The sequence below is a fragment of the Marmota flaviventris genome, chromosome 17 (assembly GCF_047511675.1).
Source record: "Marmota flaviventris isolate mMarFla1 chromosome 17, mMarFla1.hap1, whole genome shotgun sequence".
Classification (NCBI taxonomy): domain Eukaryota; kingdom Metazoa; phylum Chordata; class Mammalia; order Rodentia; family Sciuridae; genus Marmota; species Marmota flaviventris.
This window is the reverse complement of record NC_092514.1, coordinates 59,887,188-59,907,456: the sequence shown is the minus strand read 5'-3', so window position 1 is coordinate 59,907,456 and position 20,269 is coordinate 59,887,188. Positions and strand designations below refer to the sequence as shown.

At 48.5% G+C, this 20,269-nt stretch overlaps 2 protein-coding genes across 3 annotated transcripts; both read left to right on the top strand.

Annotated features, from left to right (window-relative positions):
* Positions 1-94: 94 nt before the first annotated feature.
* Aoc2 (amine oxidase copper containing 2) lies at positions 95-6,528 on the top strand. Of its 2 annotated transcripts, none has more exons than XM_071603423.1 (4): positions 95-1,970; positions 4,969-5,254; positions 5,463-5,592; positions 5,876-6,528. In XM_071603423.1, the coding sequence occupies exons 1-4, from the start codon at positions 1,340-1,342 to the stop codon at positions 6,140-6,142; spliced, it is 1,314 nt and encodes a 437-aa protein (XP_071459524.1). In that variant the 5' UTR covers positions 95-1,339; the 3' UTR covers positions 6,143-6,528. The 2 variants fall into 2 exon arrangements, with proteins under 2 accessions (XP_071459524.1, XP_027802913.1); XM_027947112.2 differs by having other exon boundaries at positions 95-2,927.
* A 159-nt stretch (positions 6,529-6,687) lies between these two features.
* Positions 6,688-14,330, top strand: Aoc3 (amine oxidase copper containing 3). Its single transcript, XM_027947110.2, has 4 exons — positions 6,688-8,773; positions 10,892-11,177; positions 11,573-11,702; positions 12,416-14,330. The coding sequence occupies exons 1-4, from the start codon at positions 7,174-7,176 to the stop codon at positions 12,689-12,691; spliced, it is 2,292 nt and encodes a 763-aa protein (XP_027802911.2). The 5' UTR covers positions 6,688-7,173; the 3' UTR covers positions 12,692-14,330.
* The last annotated feature ends 5,939 nt before the right edge of the window (positions 14,331-20,269 follow it).

Sequence of the window (20,269 nt, the reverse complement as noted above, 5' to 3'; positions counted from 1 at the left end):
GGTGCCATGCTCTAGTGGCAAGGGACATACTGGTTCATGCATGCATATTCGGACACCTGCCTCCACAACACCTCCAGCCATGCTATTGTGTGTCCTTTTGCCAACTGAGCTGCCTCTTTTTCTAGGTTAGTGGAAAGACTGAGACATGCCCACCAAGAGGGACGGGTGGGTCCTTCTTTTGTGTTCATTTTGAAATTATGTGAAAGTTAGCTCTTCCCAAACCTTAGCTGCCTTTTGTCCTACCTGCACAAGATCCTAGTTCCTTCCTTCCCATGAGCTGCCAGTAGAGGCTGCTATAGTTCCATGTGGGGAATGATGTGGTCAAGGAATATCCTCAGTCATTTTCTTTACCTTATATTAATTCTCCTCTCTGAATAATGTCTTAAATTGTTGAGGAGATTCTGGTCTTGGTTTTAAAATTACTTGGAGGGCTGCTTAGGACTCTTATTTCCCTCTGAAATAAAGTTTCCTCATCTTGCAAGTAGCTTTATGGTTTCCAATGATCCCATTGTTTCTGTAAAGAGTTTTAAGGTCTTAAACAATGAAAGTACATCTACTCTGTTCTCTTTCACAGATTAGTACCAATAGCCAGCAATTTTTTGACTACCTACCCTGTGTTGGGTTGGTAAGCACTTGATGTGCAGGATCACATTTAATCTTTAAGAATCTATTGGGTAGTTTTATGCCTTCTGTATGCCTTCTGTATAGGTGAGGACTCAGAATTTAAGTCTCTCCCCTAAGATCACACAGCTTAGGAAGCTGGAATCTGAATACAAAGGCCAGGCCCTCAACCTCTCCTCCTTTCTCACTGATTAGATAGAAGAAGCCTGAAGCTAAATGAGGGGATTGCCATTAGGTCACAGGCAGAACTGAGTGCTTACTGCTGAACGGGGCAGTATATCCTGGAGCTACTGGAGTATAGTGCAGTCTAGTGCCTGGCATAAAGTTAAAAAAAAAAAAAAATGGTTTGGTTGCCTATATATGTGATATGCAGAACTGAATTAGGCACCAGAGATTTGCTTTCTTCTCAGACCTATTCTGGGTGGAAGGTGAAGTTTCGTATCATTAGTCCAGATGCATTCTCAACTGGTCTAAGTGATGGGAATCAGTGGTTGATACTTACTGCTACTAGTAGGAGTTCAGGGACAAGGAAAAAGCCAAACCACAGGGCAGAAAATTGGAACAAAATTATGCAAATCAGGTTAGACATTTCCTGTCCAACCCACAGGGTGGAGTTTTCTCCATTCGTATCCATCCTACTGAATATAAACACTGACTTGATGTCAGGAACTGGAAGGAGCTGCTGGTAGGATTCTGATTTTAGTTTTCAGCATCTACCATGAAGCTCAAGGTGGTTCTGGTATTCCTGGTGCTGTCCCTTGTTACCATCTTCGCTCTGGCCTACATCTTGTTGACCAGGCAAGGTGGTTCCAGCCAGCATCCTCGCTGTCCCTCCGTATATCCCAGTGCCCAGCCCTGGACACACCCTGCCCAGAGCCAGCTGTTTGCAGACCTGAGCCCAGAGGAGCTGACAGCTGTGATGAGTTTTCTGGCCCAGAAGCTGGGGCCAGGGCTGGTGGATGCAGCCCAGGCTCGCTCCTCAGACAACTGTGTCTTCTCAGTGGAGCTGCAGCTGCCCCCCAAGGCTGCTGCCTTGACCCACTTGGACAGAGGGGGCCCGCCACCTGCCCGAGAAGCACTGGCCATCATCTTCTTTGGTGGACAACCCCAGCCCAATGTGAGTGAACTGGTGGTGGGGCCACTGCCTCACCCCTCCTACATGCGGGATGTGACTGTGGAGCGTCATGGTGGTCCACTGCCCTATCACCGACGTCCCATGCTGAGATCTGAATTGGTACAGACATGGAGGCATTTGAAAGAGGTGGAACTACCCAAGGCACCTGTCTTCCTGGCTTCTGTCCTGAACTACAATGGCTCCACTTTGGCACCTCTACATTCCTCCCCTAGAGGTTTGCGCTCAGGGGACCGGGCTACCTGGATTGCCCTCTACCATAATGTCTCAGGTCTTGGTATTTTCCTTCACCCTGTGGGGCTGGAAATACTGTTGGATCACAGTGCCCTGGACCCTGCCCGCTGGACTGTCCAGCAGGTCTTCTACCTTGGGCACTACTATGCAGACTTGGGCCAATTAGAATGGGAGTTTAAAGCTGGCCGGCTAGAAGTGGTTAGAGTGCCTCTACCCACACCAAATGGGTCTTCATCCCTCAGGTCCCGAATCACCCTGGGCCCTCTTCCACCTCTTCATTTCTCACACCAGGGTTCTCAGTACAATGTACAAGGGAACTTGGTGGTATCCCCCCTCTGGACATTGAGCTTTGGCCATGGGGTGTTTAGTGGCATAAGGATTTTTGATGTTCGGTTCAAGGGTGAGCGAGTGGCCTATGAAGTCAGTGTCCAGGAGTGCCTGTCTGTCTATGGTGCTGACTCACCCAAGACAATGATGACCCGATATTTGGATAGCAGCTATGGACTTGGCCGTAACAGCCGAGGCTTAGTACGGGGTGTGGACTGCCCCTATCAAGCCACAATGGTGGACATCCATATATTAGCAGGCAAAGGGACAGTCCAGCTGCTCCCAGGGGCAGTGTGTGTATTTGAGGAGGTTCAGGGACTACCTCTTCGAAGGCACCACAATTACATTGAGAGTCATTTCTATGGTGGTTTGGCCAGCTCAGCCCTTGTGGTCAGGTCTGTGTCATCTGTGGGTAACTATGACTACATTTGGGACTTTGTGTTGCACCCAAATGGGGCGCTTGAAGGGCGGGTCCATGCCACAGGCTATGTCAACACAGCTTTCCTGAGTGGAGGAGCAGAGAGCCTCCTCTTTGGTAATCGTGTAGGGGAACGGGTGCTGGGGGCGGTGCACACGCACGCCTTCCACTTCAAGCTGGACCTGGATGTGGCAGGTGAGTATTCAGGGTGTGAAAATTGAGGGGTGGGGTTAGGGGAGGGGAGGGAATCCCTTAGGTTAAGCTGAGGTCTTGTGAACAGCAAGGCAACTATGCCAACTCCACAGTGATTATGGAAGGGGAGAACCTGGACTGTGTAGTCAGCTAGTCCATGTCTGGGCTTCTGGGTATCTGGCCAAAGGTGTAAAGGGTTCTTCCACCCAGCCCCAACCTCCAGGACCAGCAGCAGTTGTGAAACTAGTTTAAATGTATTGTCTGGCTGCTTTAGCCTTGGGTGACACCTTAGGAGAGTGAATTAGCCCTGTCAGTTTGGATGGGGCTGGAGTTATGCACTTTGCTACTTGCTCAGTAATCCTGAGAGTGAGTGGGGGTGGGGAGGGCAGAGTTGAGCATAGGCAGAAAGCAACCTGGGGCTTGGAGGACAGGGTCTCATACTAGGGGTTTCTCCACAGTGCTAACTGGCCTTGTGGGGAGGGCTGCCCCATACCTGTGATCACAATGAACTAACTTTCCAGAGATGAGTCAGATATGTGATAGGCTTGCTGCAAGTGTATAAAGGAATTCTTAAAGAAGACTTGCTGCTCTTGACAGATCTTTCAAGGACAGAAAGCAAACTTGTCAAATCACAGACTTAGACCCAGAAAGAAAATTAGATATCCACCAGCCCCTCCTCATTTTATAGTTGGGGAAATTAAGGAGGATGGGGCAGGAAGTGTCTGCTCAAGAATAATGCAGTATAACTAAGTATTTCTTGTGAAACATTAGCCTCCTATGTACAAAATCTGTACCCTGCATGCATATAGGCTTGTGCTTGAGTTTGTGGAGGGGTGGGCGGAGGAAAAACTCAAGCCAAAACACATCTGAAATAATCATATTAGCTAGATTACTCTGACATAATTGGACTATGACTTTTCCAATTGGAAGTTTCACTTCAGTGTTTTTGGCATTAAAGAGGCTTATTTTGGGAAGTCAAGTCAGGTAATGTTAATGTTGAGTTGCTAGTGTGTGCAGCCCAGGTTGCTGCTGTGGGACCAGAAGTTGGTAGTTAGGTGCCAGCACAGAACTGCAGCTGGCAGAGGTGCTAGCCCCAGTGGAGTGCCTCACTGTCAGGTACCTTCCATAGGTCACATTTAAAGGAACTAACAGTCTCAACCTGAAGAGAGAGTGATCAAATACTGCTTTGGGCAATGCAGGCTGTGGGTGCAATAGAATTCCAAGGCACTCCCAAACAAGACAAATCTGGCCGGGCATGGTGGCTCATGTCTATAATCCAAGTAACTTGGGAGGCTGAGGCAGGAGGATCATAAGTCAAGGCTAGCCTGGGCAACTGAGTGAGACTGTCAAAAAATAACAAGAGCCATGGATGTAGCTTGGTGTGGTAGAGCGCCCCTAAATTCCATCCCTAGTACTGCAAGGAAAAAGAAAGAGTTACAAATCTGCTGATTTTGAAAATGATTGGAAGCTTTCCCTACCTTGCTGGTAGAAAGCAGTCACAGAGCTTGGAGATCTGGGACTGTGGGAGGGGATTGAGTTTTCCTAACTAGTTTCTCCAAGACAGATTCCTTTCATAGTTAAAAGAATGTTACTACCCAGTTGCATGTGTTTTTCCATTTATTGGAAAAATAGCAATAAAACTGCTTTGATTATGCCTAGGGTAGAGATTCAGAAAGAATCAGAGAAGCAAATATTGGTATAAGATCTGCTGGTGGGCAAATGCTAATGGAACTTTCTGCGATGCTGGAAATGTTTGTATCTGTGCTGTCATTATATATAAGAGCTGCTAGCCATATGTGGCTACCAAACAAAGTAAATGCGGCCACTGCATCCAAGGAACTGAATTTTCAATTTAAAAAGCCACATGAGAATAGTGGTTATCCTACTGGACAGGGCAAGTTAGAAGAAGGTGGGGTAACACTGTGCTAGCACAGGGTGGTACTCTCTGATGTCAGGCCAGTGCAGTTAGCATTGTGGGGAAGATGGGCCTGTCCAAACCACCTTACTTGGTGTAGAACTCCTTTCCCTTCCCTCACCCTGACAGGGCTGAAAAACTGGGTGGTAGCAGAAGACGTGGTGTTTAAACCTGTTGCAGTCCCCTGGAGCCCAGAGCACCAGCTGCAGCGGCCACAACTGACACGGCAGGTCCTGAGAAGGGAGGATTTGGCAGCATTTTCCTGGGGAAGCCCCCTTCCCCGCTACCTTTACCTGGCCAGCAACCAGACTAATGCCTGGGGTCACCAGCGTGGATACCGAATCCAGATCCACAGCCCCCCTGGCATACACATGCCCCTGGAGAGCAGCATGGAGAGGGCCCTCAGCTGGGGGAGGTGAGGAGGGCCCTGGACAGTGGGTGGTAGGGAAGGACTGGCCCTAACTCACTACCCATGGCTTACCATTTATCCCTGGACCTGCCCTCAGATCCAAGTAGAAATGGGGTGGGAAATGGACTCTCAGAATGTGATCCAAAGGACTTGTGGGCTAGTAATGGCTCTTGATATTTTCCAACACCACCTTCCTATGACAATTCCTGGTCAGATACCAGCTTGTGGTGACCCAGAGGAAGGAGAAGGAATCGCAGAGCAGCAGCATCTATTTCCAGTCTGACATCTGGACACCCTCAATTGTCTTCGCTGACTTCATCAACAACGAAACCCTCTTAGGAGAGGTTGGTAGCTGTAGGTTCAGGAGGGCTGCTCCTCTATGCCTGCATCTTGGCTGCCCAGCCTCTAGCCATAGGTTAGAGGGAATGGTTTCTATTTCTGATTTGGGGGCAAGGGGTTCTCTGTTGACCGAATGGGTCATCCCTCCTAGGGTGAGATTAGTCATGGGACACTGCCCACTTTCCAGCTGCTGGGCAGAGGCATAAAACAGCCTGAGGGAGTTGTGACTGAGGGGTGGTTCTTTGGGTTTTGCCTCCAAAATCCTCCAGCTCTTCCTTTTTCCTGCAGGATCTGGTGGCTTGGGTTACAGCCAGCTTCCTGCACATTCCCCATGCTGAGGATGTCCCCAATACGGTGACTTTGGGGAACAGAGTTGGCTTCTTGCTCCAACCTCATAACTTCTTTGATGAGGACCCCTCCATCTTCTCCCCTGGCAGTGTCTACTTTGAGAGGGGCCAGGATGCTGGGCTCTGCAGTATCAACCCTGTGGCCTGCACCCCCAACTTGGCAGCCTGTATCCCAGACCTTCCCCTTTTTTCTTATCAAGGTTTCTAGATCTGAGAGTAGGGGGGAACATAGGGGGTAGGGGTAGGGAGCAGCATCTGATGAGAGACACTTGCCTTCTCCATTCCCCCTTCAGTTCCCTGTGTTTTTATCACATTGCTCCTCAGACTCTTTACCCTCCGTACTCCTTAGGGAATATCCTCCTCCCAAGCTATAAAATCTCCATGTGTCACTTTGGTTAATTCTTACTTTCTGCTCATTTTGTAAATGACAAATTTATAAAAACAATTTTGAAATATTCAAGCAAAAACACCACAAATCCCACCACTCAGAATTAGCTGATGTTTGCATCATACCAGGCATTCCTTTATGCATGTGTATTAAAAAGGAATGGTTGTTATGTGTAATTGATAATAAAAAGTCTTATAAGAATTTCACTTGAGTTTGTTCTGTTTGACTTTTTAAGTGTGTAGAGTCCTCTAAGGAATACTGAGGACTCATGCCAATGAAATTAGCAATGGAGGAGAGAGTGCAAGGGGGGTAGACCTGGCCAAGGAATGCTGCTTGGGAAGCTGAGGAGGCTGGAGATAAGGGTTTGCTTGGGAGGAGAACAATAGTTCCCAGTTACAGGAAAGAGAACATCTGGCCCAGAGAAGGTGGGGCTTATAGAAGAAACCGGGCTGAGAGGCCCAGGGACTGCTGGGCAGACCCACCTCTTTGCTGGTGGTGGATTTTTCTGCACAAGCTCTTTTTTCCCCCTTCCGCCAGCACCAGCTTTCCCCAACTCCAACCCTGACCTACAGAGCAGAGTCTGATTTGGAGCCTGGAAAACAAAGCCATGTAAGGTCTGTGGAAATTGCTGCAGCCTGCTGAGACCGCCCCCCAACTCTGGTGTGCCCCTCCCCCCGCCCCACCCTGCCTGCCTCCTCCTCTTCGGCAGCCTTCAGCCTAAGCAGCTGACTACCAGGAACTGCAGCCAGAGTCCCGGAGCCCCTGGTCCAGCAGCCAAGAGAGCCCCTCTCATGCTTGCCTGAGAATATACAGATTCACACTGGTAGAATCCTGCCCCATCTCAAGGGACAATGAACCAGAAGACCACCCTGGTGCTCCTCGCTCTGGCCATCATCACCATCTTTGCCTTGGTTTGTGTCCTACTAGCTGGCAGGGGTGGAGATGGGACTGAACCTAGCCAACTTCCCCATTGCCCCTCTGTATCTCCAAGTGCCCAGCCCTGGACACACCCTGCCCAGAGCCAACTGTTTGCAGACCTGAGCCCAGAGGAGCTGACAGCTGTGATGAGTTTTCTGGCCCAGAAGCTGGGGCCAGGGCTGGTGGATGCAGCCCAGGCTCGCCCCTCAGACAACTGTGTCTTCTCAGTGGAGCTGCAGCTGCCCCCCAAGGCTGCTGCCTTGACCCACTTGGACAGAGGGGGCCCGCCACCTGCCCGAGAAGCACTGGCCATCATCTTCTTTGGTGGACAATCCCAGCCCAATGTAAGTGAGCTGGTGGTGGGGCCACTGCCTCACCCCTCCTACATGCGGGATGTGACTGTGGAGCGTCATGGGGGCCCCCTGCCCTACCACCGACGCCCTGTGCTGATCCGAGAATACCTGGACATAGACCAGATGATCTTCAACAGAGAACTGCCCCAGGCTAAGGGACTCCTTCACCACTGCTGCTTCTACAAAATTCAGAGAAAAAACTTGGTGACAATGACCACGGCTCCCCGTGGTCTACAATCAGGGGACCGGGCCACCTGGTTTGGCCTCTACTACAACCTCTCAGGGGCTGGATTTTTCCTGCACCCTGTGGGGTTGGAGCTGCTGGTGGACCACAAGGCCCTGAACCCTGCCCACTGGACCATCCAGAAGGTATTCTATCAAGGCCGCTACTATGAGAGTCTGGCCCAGCTAGAGGACCAATTTGAGGCTGGCCTGGTGAATGTGGTGGTAATCCCAGACAATGGCACAGGTGGGTCCTGGTCCCTGAAGTCCCCAGTGCCCCCTGGTCTGTCTCCACCTCTGCAGTTCCATCCCCAGGGTCCCCGCTTCAGTGTCCAGGGGAATCAAGTGGCCTCCTCAATGTGGACTTTCTCCTTTGGCCTTGGAGCTTTCAGTGGCCCGAGGATCTTTGACATCCGTTTCCAAGGGGAGAGGGTGGCCTATGAAGTCAGCGTCCAGGAGGCCGTGGCCATCTATGGTGGAAATTCCCCAGCTGCAATGTTGACCCGCTATATGGATGGTAGCTTTGGCATTGGCAAGTACTCCACACCCTTGATGCGTGGGGTGGACTGCCCCTACCTGGCCACATATGTGGACTGGCACTTCCTTTTGGAGTCCCAGACCCCCAAGACAATACATGATGCCTTTTGTGTGTTTGAACAGAATCAGGGCCTCCCCCTGCGGCGACATCACTCAGATTTCAACTCCTACTATTTTGGGGGCCTTGCGGAGACAGTGCTGGTCTTCAGATCTGTTTCTACCTTGCTCAACTATGACTATGTGTGGGATATGATCTTCCACCCCAACGGGGCCATAGAAGTCAAAGTCCATGCCACGGGCTACATCAGCTCTTCGTTCCTCTTTGGTGCTGCCCAAAAGTATGGGAACCGAGTTGGGGAACACACGCTAGGCACGGTTCACACCCACAGTGCCCACTTCAAGGTGGATCTGGATGTGGCAGGTAAGACATCTTGATGGGGAACAAGGATTGTGCAAGAAGGACTGAAGAGTTCCATTTGTTTGGGATTTTTTTGTAGGTTATGCAGTAAAGAAAGAATTTTGATTTTCATGGTTCCCTTTTGGCTGTATGGGAGAAAGCTGGCTGTTGAATTTTATTTGGATCTTAGCTTGCTGGCTGGGAGCTCAACTGCCAGCTTTCCTCCATGTGACCCCGTTAGAAAATCTTGGGAATCAGCTGGGTGCTATGCTGCATGCCAATGATCCAAGAGACATGGGGGACTGAAGTAAAAAGATAGCAAGTTTGAGGCCAGCCAGAGCACCTTAGAGAGATCCTGTCTCAAAAAATAAACATCTGAGCTCTGTGGCATATGCCACAAAGGCTGAAACAGAAGTATCCCAATTTCAAGGCCAACAAGACCCTCAGTAGTTTAATAAAATGAAATTTATTGAAAATAAAATAAAAGGGCTGGTAATACAGCTTAATGGTAAAGTGCCCTGGGTTCAATCCCCCAGTATTGCAGTAAAAGAAAAAAAAAAAAAGAAAGAAAGAAAATATTGAGAAATGGCTAAGTCAGGATGGAGCCAGGGTCTGTTCCCTATTATCTCCTATGCACTTATGTGGGCCCCACTTCAGGGAGGCAGCTCTTGGTTTTCCGGCTCATTTCTCTGTGTCTGGACCATAGTGCTGGTATGTTAGAGGATCTGTTTGCATGCTGCTGAGTCCCTGGCACAAGGAGACCATCATGGAACAACCTAGGTTGTACATTTCCTGGGAGATGTGTCCTCCTCTTTCCTGATTTTCTATTACTCATTCTGGCCACAATTAACCTCAATGTGAGAGGTAGAATGAATACTGTGGAGAATTCCAGGAATTTCCTGAAGTTGGTCAGAGTCAAGGCTACATGATTTCTTGAAATTTCTGTCTTTGTCTTTTCACTTCCCTCCTTTAGTTCATTATCACTGTTTTTTCCCCTGCTCTGCCTCTGCAATATCTCAGAACCCTCACTGGTAACCCCTATAGATGTCAGCCCTCTCTCTGCTGCCTCCCCTCTTGATGCTCTCAGATCCAGGGTCCACTCTGTGCCAAGAGGGCCACCCGTGCCAGCCTGCAATTTACATAGCTCCCAACTTACCCAGCCTCTGCAGGACATCAGCTACAGAACAAACTACGAGGGTCATCCCCTCTTGGAGGAGCTCCAACCTGCCCTGCTTGACCACAGCCACACCCACATCCTCCCTGTGCCTGAGCAAACAGGTTATAGTTAGTCTTCTTGATTTTGGCTTAGGCTTTGTTCATGCCTAGAATGACCCTCCATGTCATTTCTTTTGGTAACATCCCTTCAGGCTAGGCAGAAAATTTGCCCCAGAGGGGCCATATCACTGCCTGCACCTATATTCCTGTAACCCTGACTCTGCCTCACCCGTGCCCCTCTCCCATTATAGGGTAGGCAGTGATTTCCTGTCTTTGTCCCCTGGGACAACAGTAGGGTTAGGATGGTGTTTCATTCATCTCTGTCCCCAGGGGCAAGCACAGTCCTGTCTGCTGAAGAATGTTGAAAAGACCAGGCATGCTTGTAATCCCAGCAGTTGGGAGGCTGAGACAGAAGAATCTCAAGTTCAAAACCAGCCTCAGAAACTTCAAGGCACTAAGCAATTCAGTGAGACCCTGTCTCTAAATAAAATACAGAATACCTCTGGGGATGTGGCTCAGTGGTTGAGTGCCCCTGAGTTCAATTCCCAGTACCAAAAAAAAAATGTTGAAAGGGGCTGGAGTGGTGCCTCAGTGGTGAAGCATTTGCCTAGGATGTGTGAAGCCCTGGGTTCAATCCTCAGCACCACCACATATAAATAAATAAAATAAAGGTATTGTGTCCATCTACAACTTATAATAATAATAAGAATGCTGAAAGGAAAATGAATGAAATATTGAAAAAATATTTTAATTAGAGATCAACATCTTCGACTGGCAGGTTGGGGTTGTCTCAGAGGGAAAGGAAACAGAGGCCACACTCTGTCCTGGGATGCTCTTTGACCCCCCTCTGAATCCAGGTGGGGGAGGACTCCAGAGGGACCAGGGCAACTACATGATCAGCCTTCCACCCTCACCCACCCCACACAGGACTGGAGAACTGGGTCTGGGCTGAAGACATGGCCTTTGTCCCCACGACTGTGCCCTGGCATCCTGAACACCAGGTACAGAGAATGCAGGTGACCCGAAAGCTGCTGGAAACAGAGGAACAGGCTGCTTTCCCCCTGGGAGGGGCCACTCCCCGCTACCTGTACCTGGCCAGCAACCACAGCAACAAGTGGGGTCACCCACGAGGCTACCGCATCCAGATACTTAGTTTTGCAGGGGAGCCACTGCCCCAGAACAGCTCCATGGAGAGAGCCTTCAGTTGGGAGAGGTGAGTGGTGGGCTGTCAGGGCTGCAGGAGGTGAGAGTGGGAGGGAAGCATTGGAGGGACACTAGTATCAGTTGGGACTGTACTCACGTTGAGATGAGATCTCAGCATTTCTTAGCTATCAGTGTGCCCAATGGGGCTCATTTCTCTTTGGAAGACTAAAACTGAGAAGTGAAGACTTATTCCTGTTTTGGATGGGGGAGGGACCATGCAGTAAAATGGCAGGGTGACCAACAGGAAGATGGAACCCTCTAGGATGACATCAGGAATTCCGCAGTCCTGAGTTGGTATGTGAATGACAGGAAGAAGCTGAAGTCTGAGCACCCAGATTCCTTTTATCATGATCAGGCAGCAGAATGGGGTTAGTGACCATGGAGTCCTGAGCAGTCCCCCTCTAGGTACCATCTGGCGGTGACCCAGCGGAAGGAGGAGGAGCCCAGTAGCACCAGCATCTTTAATCAAAATGACCCTTGGGCTCCCACTGTGGATTTCAATGATTTCATCAACAATGAGACCATTGCTGGAGAGGTGAGCTGACTTGGGGGGCGGGATATCAGAGGGATGGAGGTACAAGGATGAGTCTCACCTTCTCTTGGGAGAGTCCCTGAAAACCACGGGATCTCAGGTGGAGCGGACACCTGCTTTCTGCACTTTAGTGGACCTGATCCTTTTCTCTTGAGAACCTTCCTGAGCTGGGAAGTCATATGCATCAGTTGGGTGAGGAGCAGGGCCTGTCCTCCAAACCCTACAGCACTTGAATTCATGGACTGAGTCCTTTTCAAGCCTCAAGACTCAAGCAGGGCTGGAAATTAATAGAGAAGACCACAGCTCTGCACTTTGAGCTTGTTCCATTCCTTCCTTGACTATTAAAGAGTCTCCATGGCAGCCTGCTTCTGCTTCTCAAGCCCTGCTCTTCCCTCATTCAATCCTTCTGGCTTGAGTTATAATTTGGGAAACCTCAGAGAATTGGGGGGTAGGGAGAGCAGCTGAAGTAGCTTTCGGGTTGGTAGGCAGAGGGCAGAGGGATAGGAAGCATCAGAGATGGAGGGTGCAGGCCAGGTACAGTCCACTATGAAATTGACTCTTCATGCTTTGACTTTGGGGTCAGAAGGGAAAATATTTAAAGGTTCAAGAACCATGGGTTGGTGAGCTGAAGCCTTCCCTGAAGGGCCACTGGGGGAGGTAGGGCATATCCCTAGCAAAGCCTGACCTCATGATCCTCTTTCTTCTCCCCCTGATAGGACTTGGTGGCCTGGGTGACAGCTGGTTTTCTGCACATCCCACATGCAGAGGATATTCCCAACACGGTGACTGTGGGGAATGGAGTGGGCTTCTTCCTCCGACCCTACAACTTCTTTGATGAGGACCCTTCCTTCTACTCTGCTGACTCAGTCTACTTCCGGGAGGACCAGGATGCTGGGGACTGTGGGATCAACCCCCTGGCTTGCCTGTCCCAGGCTGCTGCCTGTGCCCCTGACCTCCCTGCCTTCTCCCATGGGGGCTTCTCTTACAACTAGTTGGTTCCTGGGATGGCCAGTCTGACCAGAGGCTGAGTCAGGTTAGGATGGCTGGGGCAGCAACTGGACACTGGGCAGGGCAGTCTGTTTCCTTCTTCTCCTTCCTTATACCCCTGATGTATCTGTCAAGGTCCTCTCTCTTCCACTGTCCTCCTTTGCCTCCTCCTCCTGGAGCATTGTGATCCTGAGATGCCTGACATAAGAACACTGGGCTTGGTTGGTCCCAGCTGTGCTGAGTTCCTACCTTAGGGAGAGGAGGAATGACCCAGCCAGGGGGCTGGAGTAATAGCTATGCTTTTCTTCAAATGCTTCTCTCTTTAAAAAAAAAAAAAAAAATCTTTTATTTCCAAATATTTTTAGACGATTTCCAAGGACTCTGCAATGGAAATAATTCCCTAGAGATCCCAGGGCAGGATGCCCATCAGTCCTGCATGTCCACAGATGAGCTAGAAGGGACCCTTTGCCCACATTCCCTCTATCCAAGTCCCTTCCTTCTCTCATCCTTACCCCCTCTTACCCACTACCTCCTTCTTGAGTGCCTGCCTGCTTTTGTGTTTTGGAATTTCCCCTCAAGTCCTGAGTGATTTTCCCTCTATCCTAGCCCCCATGTTTTCTAGTCCTCGTTTCTCAACTACAGTCTCTTCTGGTCCTGAGTTTGTGGAAGTCTCAAAGATGCAATGGGACAAATCATTGAAGAGGATAATCCCTGTCTGTCACATATCAGGAGTAGGAGTTGCCCCCACTTCTGATCTGGAGCAGGATGTGTTTCTGGAAAGTTCTCTCTGCCCATTTCATCTGCTGGCCCTGTACTCTCTTGATGAGAATGTTCATAGTGTGAGCAGCAACTCAACCTAGCATTGCAGGTGGTTTTGGGTAATGAAGAATGGTTATCTTGTCTCAGGGTTGTGTGTGACCAAGATGCAAGAAACCCTGGGAACCCCACCCTCAGGCCAGGACTGTCCAGTCATGTGCAGACATGTTAATGAGCTGGGGACTCTAATGGGGAGGAGCCTGACCTGGAGGGATCTGTTTGTCCCTCCTGGGGTTTGGACTGGGATGGGATGGGTACAGTAATATCAAGAGATTAGAAACATTCCTCCCTAGGTAATTGGTCAAAACAATACTTGCAGGTTTTTTTTTTTTTTTTTTTTTTTTTTGGTACCAGGGGTGCTTAACCACTGAGCCACATCCCCAGCCCTTTGTTTTTTATTTTGAGACAGGGTCTCATTGTGTTGAGGCTGGCTTTGAACTTGTGATCCTTCTGCCTCAGCCTCCCAGCAGCTGGGATTGCAGGCATGTGTCATCCCACCTGGCACTTGATGCAATCTTATAGTGCAATACTATCCAGCTAAAAAATCATGTGTCTTTAGATATTAATAATAAATAATCTTCAAGTAAAAAAGGAAAAGCACAGGAATATGTATAGTGTACACTTCCTGTTTGTTTTTGAAAGGATGAGAATATAAATACATATTTGCTTATGTACGCATATTTAAGAGAAATGAGTAACACTGATTACCTCTGGGGAGGGGGCAGGCTTGGGAGGGGACTTAGCACTATATACCTTTCTGTACATTTTGAATTTCAAACCATGTAACTGTATTACCTCGGAAAAATAAGTAAATTGGCTCAAATGGAAGATGACTTTTTTCCTTTACTGACAGGCTTTTGGGGAAGAGATAGGTGGTCAGGGGGAGAATAAAGTGAAGGGGTAGGCCCAATTTTCAAGTGTTTGAGAATCAGAGAAGTGAGTATGGCATCTAGTACTTTCTTTGCCCAAATTTTAATTTTCAGTCAACTACCCACCCTTCTCCATCTGCCTTTGAGAGGAGAGGGCAATGAGAAGGAATAGAGTAGGGGGGCTTCTGTTTGCTGGAAGCCCAGGAAAGGTCAGGAGATAAAATGCAAGAAACAGTTTTGAATGCTACTCAGCTTCTGACCAGAGGGAGATCATGTTCTGGGAGCTGGGACACCACCAAAGCTTTTGTACACTTGGGTCTGTTCTCCCCCAAGTCCAGGCCATCCCTTAGGTCAATGGAACAGGAAGTCAGTCAGCTGCAGAGAAAGTAGTTTCCAAAGAACATGAATGAAGACTTCAGTATGAAACAGAAGGCCAACAATGGATGGCTTCATTCATCATGTGGCCTGGTTGGGGACAGGGAAGGACAAGGAGACACTGAGATGACATGGAGGAGAAAATGGGATATGTGGCCAGTTGTTACTTTGCTGACTTCATTACTCCCTGTTCCTCTGACCTGAAGACTCTAAACAAAAGGAGACTCTATTCTCCTTTTGCTTCTACTCCCTCACTGTTCCTTCTTATGGCTTGTTGTACCATGGTGGATGCTGGAGGGAACAGGAACAAAGGAATGCTGCCCACCACCATCATGTCCACTTGAGACTCATTTCCTTGAAACCCATCTCTGCCAAAGAGTGGGAGTGCTGGTGTGTGGTGGTGGTGTGTGTGAATGTGTGTGAGTGCTCATGTGATTTTATTTGAAAACACGACTGGTTGTGTCCCTATACATCTCACCACAGAAATGATTACACCTGCCCCAGAAACCCAATGAGGGGAAGCAGAATGGACCTCCACATTATTAGAACATCATCCCAGTTCAGGTCAGGAGGACTGCAAGGTCAAACTCCAGCCTCCCATCCCAATCCAAGCTCTTCCATAGACCATCAAAGTTGTCTGGAGTCTTGTCTTCAGGCTTATAAATTGGGTTTAGCAGTGAGAAGTGACTGAGGATTGATGTCATGAGGGATTGAAGGAAATCATGCCACCAAGCCAAAGGAAATGACTGGGACTTCTTCAAGAATGTAGACACAGGCAGCCCTTGTGAGGAAAATAACATGTGCCCACCTGCCTCTCCTTTGGGAACCACTAGGAAGGGCTCCAATGGCAAATGTCAGGAAGTATCACTTCATGCATTCAGTGAAGGTTTATGGAGCACCTTCCAAATGCCAGGCCATGTGAGCAGCACTAGAATGTGCTAGTGAATAGAGGCAACTGCCACCCTCAGGGGCAACAGGTACAATTACAATCAGGGATGGAAAAAGACCATAGCAGGGCTCCTAACCCAGTCTTGGGGGGCTGGAGGAGGCTTCCTGAGGGATGTGATATTTACCTATCTATTGTGTGGGGTGTATGTGTATGTGTGTGTGTGTGTGTGTGTGTGTGTGTGTGTGTGTGTGGTGCTGGGGATTAAATCCATTGCCTTGTGCATGTGAGGCAAGCCTCAGTTCTACCAACTGAGCTATATCCCCAACTCCCAAGATGTCTATATTGATCCTGACAGAGAAATAGAAGTTGGTTGGGGAAGAGGGAGAGAAGTGGAGAGTCGCTGGTTAAAGTAAGATCCTACCCACCAATCAGTCCTCTTGCTAGTCACTTTGGTTTTGCAATAATTGGTCAGATCCTCCTTGCACACTTATGCAATGTACAGAAGATTTTGGGGAAAAAATTTAAATAAGGAAGCCCTAAATGGGGGGAGGAAATTGATGCTGTCCTGACTGCTTCTTTGGGTTTGGTGATACAGAGGTGATGCACAGGTGCCTGTAGAGGTGAAGCCTACCCATTCCAGCTCCTTCTGGGAGGTTCTCTTTTCCATGCCTCCTCTGTGGTTTCAATCTCTCACTATTGACTGGCTCTTTCCTAGTTACTCTCATCTTGCTCTGCCTCTTGCTGGGCCCTACTGCATATCCTGGGGTGGGGGTCTTCACACACCCTTTCCTCCAAGGAGTGATCTCTACCTTCTGGATCTGCTTCCTGACCTCCTCCAATCATTCCTCACCCACAGCCCTCTCACTGGTGACCCAGAGTGAACTTCATTGACCTCTCCTTGGTAATGCAGTTCAGGATAAAGGCACATGGGCCATAGTAATGCTGTATTTATTTATTTATTTAGTTAGTTAGTTACTTATTTTTGTGGTACTGGGGAATTAAACTCAGGGCTTTGCACATGGTCAAATGCCTAGTACTGAGCTACATTCCCAGCACATTTTTTTAATTTACTTTTTTTGAAACAGATTCTCATTTTGTTGCCCAGGCTGACCTCAAACTTGTGCTCCTTCTTCCTGAGCCTTCTGAGTCACTGGGTTTGCAGACATGTTCCACTGTGTATGGCCAATGCTGTGTTCTTCCATTTTTTTAAAATAGTTTTTTAGGGGCTGGGGCTGTAGCTTAGTGGTAAAGCACTTGCCTCACATGTGTGAGACACTGGGTTCCACCATCAGCACCACATAAAGATAAAGATACCGGGCTGGGGATGTGGCTCAAGCGGTAGCGCACTCGCCTGGCATGCGTGTGGCCCTGGGTTCGATCCTCAGCACCACATACAAACAAAGATGTTGTGTCTGCCGAAAAAAACTAAAAAATAAATATTAAAAAAATTTTCTCTCTCCCTCTCTCTTTAAAAAAAAATAAAGATACATGTGTTAATCTACGACTAAATAAATATTAACAAGAAAAAAAAATAATTTTTTAGTTGTAGATAGACACATTACCTTTATTTTTATGTGGTGCTAAGGATTGAACCCAGTGCTTCACATGTGCTAGGTGAGTGTTCTACCACTGAACCACAACCCCAGCCCAACTCTGTGTTCTTAATTTAGCACTGGACATACCTTCCCCAGCACTAACTATAACTTACCAAAGGGCCCAGACTCATATTCCCTGGTTGGGATGGCTTCCCTTTGTCAGGGCTGGATCTTGACATTAGATTATTCCTTATTTTAATGGGCACACAACCCTTTCCCAATGACCTTTGCTGCTTTAGTTATTGTAGTTTTATTGCTTCTATCTTGATTGTAAGAAGCTCTGCAGTGTCTTTTTTTTTTTTTTTTTTTTCATCTTTCACTCAGTTTATGGGATGTTGGTTGTGAATTTTCTTCTCCCCAACATTTGGGGTAAGTATTAAATGTCACATTACTTTATTTTTCTATACCAGATAGCCAACTCTGAATCTTTACCCCACCCCCACCCTCGCCCCATGATTGGCAAGAAATTCAATTTCAGGCATGTTTGTGGGGTGCTCATCTTTAGGTTTAGGTAAGACTCAGGAATGTGGGAATTTTGTGGATGGCCAGCTAGTCTTCAGTTGACAGTGGTCACAGCTATGATGTTCACCTTCTGCTAGCCTGAGGTCAGCCTGGCCAAGGTGATGATGGAGGAGAGGCCTGGGTACCAGTTCCTCTGAGTCTTATGTCCTCAGGCCCCAGTGGGAAGGGGGCACTAGTTCTTCCTACCTGCCACAACATGCCCACAAACACACATGAATGCACACCCATGTGCACACACACACATACTCTCTACTTGTGAACCCCACATAATTCCGCAAGACCCACCCTTCCTGTATTAGGAAGTTCTCTGAAGCTTCTCTACCCACGGTGAACACTTACTCTCTTTCTCCTACTACAAAACTCCCACTGTCCCCAGAGAAATGGGACCCTGCTTTTCTTACAGCCTTGAAAGAAGCCCCACTCCTCCTACAGATTTCAAGAATAGGGAAGAGAACCTGGGCATCATAACTCATGCCTATAATCCCAGCTACTCTGGAGAACCGTAAATTCAAGGCCAGACTTAGCAATTTAGCAAAACCCTCAGTGACTTAGTGAGATCCTGCCTTAAAATAAAAAATAAAAAGGGAGTGGGTTGTGGCTCCGTGGTAGAGCGCTTGCCTTGCACATGTGTGACTCTGGGTTCAATCCTCAGCACCACATATAAATAAATAAATAAAATAAAGATATTGTGTCCATGTATAACTAAAAAAAATATTAAAAAAAAATAAATAAAAAGAACTGGGCATGGGGCTCAGGGTAGGGTGCCCCTGGGTTCAATCCCTGGTACCAAAAAAAAGGAAAGGCAAACCTGTCAGAGCCAATGGCACAACGGTACAAACATCAACATCTCTTGTCTGACCTTTCAGGTTTTGTTTTCTCTGGTTTGATGATTCAGGTTTCCAGGAATCTCACTGTGTTCCTGCAAAGATGACCTTGAGTAAAACATAGCCGACTTTGTGATCTTACCTCTTTCTGTCCCTTTCTTCCCAGCCCCCACTCCACACTGAACTGGCTGACCTCCTGGCTGTTGCCTGTCCTGGTCTGTACTTCTGCAACTTCTGTTCCCTTAGGCTGGGATGTCCCCTCTCTGCCATGAAAATAAATTGCTTCAAGTTCCCCTTAAGCATCTTTGCCTGGATGTCTTCTAGGAAATATCCAGGTCAGAGAGGATCCTTCACTCCCAGCACATGAGATACAGGTCTCCTCTCAGGGACCCTCAGTCTCTCCTGGTTCTACTCAGGATTCAGCTAGTCAAATGACAATGGCTTTCCGCATGTCCACCCCCTAGCAGAGAGGCTCCCAGTTATGGGCTGTGAGGAATGGAGGCAGTTGCGTTCCCTGCATCTCCACCATTTTGGCAAAGGTTTCCTGGAGTTGAGAGCAGAGCTCCTAGGTTCCCTAGCCCCATTTTACCTCACCCTGGCCGGTCAGTCCTACTCAAGGGGATGTTGAAGGAAGAAGAAAGGTCAGACAGTTAGTGTAAATAGAGGAATCGGAACATGGAAGCTGAATAGGGTTGGGAAGAAGAAAGCTGGTTCAAGAAAAAAGGAATGTTAATACCTTCAGGACACATCCCCCTCATCATGGCCAAAGTCACCTGCTTCTGGGGTATTGGAATGTTAATGTCTTCAGAACACTTCCCGCTCCCTTAATTGATAACCAAAAACTCACCTGCATCCAGGGAGATTGTGCCTCACAGTAGCAAATTATTAAGGAGTCTTCCTGGGTGGCTCCCTCTGAATTGCCCCTCACCCACCTTTTCACCGCCTGGGATAAGGGGAGGGGACATGAGAAGAAAGAAACCTGGATATTAAAAAGGGACAAGATTCACTCCTCCCATGGACACCCAGTTCTAGGCGCCCTTCTGTGCGAAGAAGTCTGTGTTACTATTTTTAAAATAAAACTTGTTTACTAGCTTGCCTGGGCGTTTCCCAGGTGATCAATCTTCATATCTGAGGAAGGGGAAGTCCTTGTCATTGGTAACTGGCCTGGCAGTAACAATGTGAGGGTCTTAGCACCCACCCCCAAGGAAAAAATGGCACAATGGTACAAACATCAACATCTCTTGTCTGACCTTTCAAGCTTCCAACTTGCTCTGCCACTGTACAATCCCCTCCAGAGATTTAGGGTGCTCAAGGCCTCCACAGAACGGACCTGGCTTAGCCTCAGAATAGCCCCTCCTGGGTGTTTTATATTGTTCTCATTATTCTCCAGCTTCACTTGGGCTGCCAGGAGGATTCTGGTTGCTGGGGGGAGCAGGAGAGAGTGGTGGGAAACACAGCCTGGTGGGTGTCACAAACTAGAGGAGGGAAGGAGGGAACCTGACAGAGGGGTAGGCAGGTGAGTTTCTCCTGGTGGCCTTGTACCAGGATTTCAACACTAGCCTAGAGAAGGAAGAGCCCCAGGACAGGGTGGCTTCTCCTTTCTCTTGCCTCCTGCCAGCTGTTTTCTCCAAAACCCACCCTGCCAGCTATGTGCCTGACCCTGAGTGTGCTGTTTGATTTGCAACAGGAGGCT